This window comes from Procambarus clarkii, chromosome 35 (assembly GCF_040958095.1).
Source record: "Procambarus clarkii isolate CNS0578487 chromosome 35, FALCON_Pclarkii_2.0, whole genome shotgun sequence".
NCBI lineage: Eukaryota > Metazoa > Arthropoda > Malacostraca > Decapoda > Cambaridae > Procambarus > Procambarus clarkii.
In genome coordinates this window covers 10,549,188-10,554,187 of record NC_091184.1, presented here as the reverse complement: position 1 = coordinate 10,554,187, position 5,000 = coordinate 10,549,188, and the positions used below count along the sequence as shown (strand labels likewise).

Here is a 5,000-nt window from a genome sequence, read left to right as displayed (position 1 = left end):
TGAATGACTATGTAGCACTTTTTGGGATGTGAGGACCAGGAGCTGAGATGTGAGGACCAGGAGCTGGGATGTGAGGACCAGGAGCTGAGATGTGAGGGCCAGGAGCTGGGATGTGAGGACCAGGAGCTGAGATGTGAGGGCCAGGAGCTGGGATGTGAGGACCAGGAGCTGAGATGTGAGGACCAGGAGCTGGGATGTGAGGACCAGGAGCTGAGATGTGAGGGCCAGGAGCTGGGATGTGAGGACCAGGAGCTGAGATGTGAGGGCCAGGAGCTGGGATGTGAGGACCAGGAGCTGAGATGTGAGGACCAGGAGCTGGGATGTGAGGACCAGGAGCTGGGATGTGAGGACCAGGAGCTGAGATGTGAGGGCCAGGAGCTGGGATGTGAGGACCAGGAGCTGAGATGTGAGGGCCAGGAGCTGGGATGTGAGGAGCTGAGATGTGAGGACCAGGAGCTGAGATGTGAGGACCAGGAGCTGGGATGTGAGGACCAGGAGCTGAGATGTGAGGACCAGGAGCTGAGATGTGAGGACCAGGAGCTGAGATGTGAGGACCAGGAGCTGGGATGTGAGGACCAGGAGCTGAGATGTGAGGACCAGGAGCTGAGATGTGAGGACCAGGAGCTGAGATGTGAGGGCCAGGAGCTGGGATGTGAGGACCAGGAGCTGGGATGTGAGGACCAGGAGCTGAGATGTGAGGGCCAGGAGCTGGGATGTGAGGACCAGGAGCTGAGATGTGAGGACCAGGAGCTGAGATGTGAGGACCAGGAGCTGAGATGTGAGGACCAGGAGCTGGGATGTGAGGACCAGGAGCTGGGATGTGAGGACCAGGAGCTGGGATGTGAGGACCAGGAGCTGGGATGTGAGGACCAGGAGATGGGATGTGAGGACCAGGAGCTGGGATGTGAGGACCAGGAGCTGGGATGTGAGGACCAGGAGCTGGGATATGAAGACGGCGTGAAGGAACAGTGCCCAACCACTTGCACCATCGGGAAGAGATATGATTTTCAAATACACACAAAAACAATATCTGACTCAGATATTTACATAATTATGCAAGTTACATTTTTGCCACCTAGCAATTGCAAACTAATTTCCAGTTGATCAAAATTTGTTATGTCAACATTTTTAAGTACTTTGAAATGAAATTCCGGTCACCAACGTCAAAATTGTCTTTGTGAAATGCACACATAAAACAAATACAATTTATTCTTGTTCATCAGCAACGTCAAGTTCAAGTTTATTGAGACAAGGAAAAAAAATACACCTAAAAGAGATAGAGTAGCTTAGGCTATTTCTACCTCCCCTCCCCTTCCCCCCCCCCCCCCGTCCTCAGCAACATCATGCTGTGCTTGGTGTTGCTAATCAACAACCATATCACATTTTATATGCCATAATTAATATGCCATTTATTATTGTCCCATATAAACTTGTCATGCCATGTTGGTAAATTATATTATTTCCAAGTACTGGCTTGATTGTATGATAGTTCATGATTGTATAGGTGCAATTTGATGGAACTTTTGTACAGAGGCTTTTGTACAGAGGCGATAGAAGCACCAGTGGGATGTCAGTGGGCCCGCGTGTGAATAACAGTGGACGTCATATGACGCTCATCGTCCGCAAAGGGATGACATGCGTGGTGGAGGACGCTAATGCGGACGCTCAACGTCCGCATTAGAAAAGTATTATTATGATGAGACATAGATGTCATTGAAGACAGTGGCTGAAGATGACACCAGAGGTCACTATGACATTGTCCTGCATGTGTCACTGTCCTAAATACTTATTTTTCTTTCAGTTGCCTCAGTCACGTGTGGCCAGGCCGTACAAGTACACTCTGTGTTTACCCGTGCCTCACTGTCTTGCAGGTGTGTGGTGGTGTGGCGGTACTGGCTGGACGAGAGTGTTACTTTCTTAAAATCACAGAACTTCAGTCTCTGCTTGCGCTTCGCCTTCTCCTTCATCGTGCCGCGGGGCATGAGGGACAGGGCCAGGCAGCACGGCATCGGCCTCCACACGCCCCTCGAGATCTACCAAATATGCAAGAAAGATTGTGAAACGTTAGCCGGAGTCCTGGGTGAGTGACTGGTCCCTGGGACACGGGAGCCATGGTCCTGGGTGAGTGACTGGTCCCTGGGACACGGGAGCCATGGTCCTGGGTGAGTGACTGGTCCCTGGGACACGGGAGCCATGGTCCTGGGTGAGTGACTGGTCCCTGGGACACGGGAGCCATGGTCCTGGGTGAGTGACTGGGTGAATTATGTCTACTCACCTAATTGTGCTTGCGCGGGTTGAGCTTTGGCTCTTTGGTCCCGCCTCTCAACCATCAATCAACAGGTGTACAGGTTCCTGAGCCTATTGGGCTCTATCATATCTACATTTGAAACTGTGTATGGAGTCAGCCTCCACCACATCACTTCCTAAAGCATTCCATTTGTCAACTACTCTGACACTAAACAAATTATAATGTTTCTATCGCTCATTTGGCCACTCAATTTCCACTTGTGTCCCCGTAGTGCGTATGCCCCTTGTATAAATTGTTTTTGTCTACCCTATCAATTCCTTTGAGAATCTTATATGTGGTGATCATGTCCCCGCTAACTCTTCTGTTTTCCAGCGATATGAGGTTTAATTCCTGTAGTCCCTCCTCGTGGCTCATACCCCTCAGTTCAGGTACTAGTCTGACGGCAAACCTTTGTACCTTCCCCAATTTAGTCTTATGCTTGGCTAGATATGGACTCCATGCTGGAGCCGTGTGTGTGTGTGTACTCACCTAGTTGTGTTTGCGGGGGTTGAGCTCTGTCTCTTTGGTCCCGCCTCTCAACCGTCAATCAAGTGATGTGCAGATTCCTGAGTCTACTGGGCTCTATCATATCTACATTTGAAACTGTGTATGGAGTCAGCCTCCACCACATCACTTCCTAGTGCATTCCATTTATTAACTACTCTGACACTGAAAAAAGGTTAAGGATAAAAAAAGGAAAAAAGGAAAAGGATAATATATTCAACAAATACGTCAAAAACACAATAAACTACATCTGAAAGGTTAGGTTAAAGGGTTGGGGAATAAGAACATATGATAGAACCTACTAAATACACTAAGATTACAAGAGGTTAGGTTAAGGGGTTGGGGAATAAGAATAAATAATAACAAACATAATAAATACAACTTATGAGCAACTTGATGAACTTTAACAAATAACCCTTGATCTGCAAAAATGACCATTTGAGAAATTTGCCCTTGAAACGAGTAAATTCCCATATATAACAAAAATCCTTTGAAATGGTTAAACACCCAATCTTAAACAAATAACACTTGAAATGCAAAAATGTCCATTTGAGAAATTAACCCTTGAAATGAGTAAATGAATATGAGACAATGATTGACGAAACACAAAAGACAAGCAGGAATAATTATGTAAGTTAGATCATGTCTGGTTGGACTAGATAAGTTAGGATACATCAGTTTGGGAATGTAAGATTAAGTTAGGTAAAGCAAGTTAGGTTATGTTAGGATAGGTAAGATAAGTTATGTAAGTTAGGTTGTGCAGGTTAAGTAAGATAGGTAATGTAAGGTAAGTCATGTTAGGATAGGTAAAGTTAGGTTATGCAGGTTAAGTTAGGTACGATAGGTAATGGTAAGGTAAGTTAAGTTAGGATTGGTAAAGTTAGGTTTAGGAACGTTACGTTAACTAAGTAACATTGGGTGGAGAGGATAGGTTACGTAGGATTTGGGCAGTGTAGTTCTGAGAACAGTTTTAGGGTAAAGTGACTAAGAAAATATATTTTAACAGAAGTGCAGGTTTGGTATGAAAAGCTGAACTAGTTACATTTTGGAGAGAAATTTTATGACTGAAGATGTCTTGAAGAATAACATGATGGACGGAGAGTTTCTTTGATGAACGAAGGTGTCTTAGAGAACAACTTTTTGGTGAACGAAGGTGAATTAGAGATCTCTTTGATGATTCTGAGAATAACTTTGATCAACGAAGATGGATTGGAAAGTTTCTCTAGTAGGCAAAGGTGCCTTAGAGATTAACTTTTATGATTTAGAGAACAACATTGATGACCAGACCACACACTAGAAATTGAAGGGACGACGACGTTTCGGTCCGTCCTGGACCATTCTCAAGTCGATTGTGAATCGACTTGAGAATGGTCCAGGACGGACCGAAACGTCGTCGTCCCTTCAATTTCTAGTGTGTGATCTGGTCAACATACTTCAGCCACGTTATTGTGACTCATCGCCTGCAACAACATTGATGTCTTAGAGATTAACTTTTATGATTTAGAGAACAACATTGATGTCTTAGAGAACAACATTGATGTCTTAGAGAACAACTTTGATGAACAAAGATGTCTTAGAAAGCTTCTCTGATGAACGAAAAGTTACTTAGCGAATAACTTTGATGACTGTATTTAACTTTTTTGATGGCTCTGAGGACAGTTTTGTTGAACGAGGATGTCTCAGAAGGCTTCTTTGAATAACGAAGGTGAGTCTGAGAATAACTTTTGATGACTCTGAGAATGACTTTGTTGTCTTAGAGAATAACTTTGAGAGCTTAGAGAATGTCTTTGATGAACGGAAGGTTACTTAGAGAATAACATATCATGACTGAGAATAACTTTTGATAGCTCTTAGAATAACTTTGATGTCTTAGAGAATAACTTTAGATGACTCTGAGAATAACTTTTATGAACGAAGATGTCTGAGATTAACTTTGACGTCTCTTGGAATAACTTTTGTGGACATGAGAATATCTTTGGATAACTCTGAGATTAACTTTGATGTCTTTGAAACAACTTTGATGAACGAGAGTGAGTTAGAGATTACCTTTGTTAACTCTGAGATCAACTTTGATGAACAAAAGTGAGTTAGAGATTACATTTGATAACACTAAGATTAACTTTAGATGTCTCTGAGACACACTTTTATAACATAGAAATTAACTTTAATGACCAAAAGTGAGATAGAGAATACCTTTGATGACTCCGAG

General features: G+C 43.8%; 1 protein-coding gene across 1 annotated transcript in view; it reads left to right on the top strand.

Annotated features, from left to right (window-relative positions):
- LOC138371318 (failed axon connections homolog) overlaps positions 1–2,485 on the top strand; it is a 7,800-nt gene extending 5,315 nt beyond the window's left edge. Inside the window, exon 4 of the mRNA XM_069336104.1 lies at positions 1,872–2,485. Coding sequence (XP_069192205.1) covers positions 1,872–2,088 — 217 coding nt within the window. The 3' untranslated portion in view covers positions 2,089–2,485. The remainder of the gene's footprint in view (positions 1–1,871) is intronic.
- Positions 2,486–5,000: the final 2,515 nt, after the last annotated feature.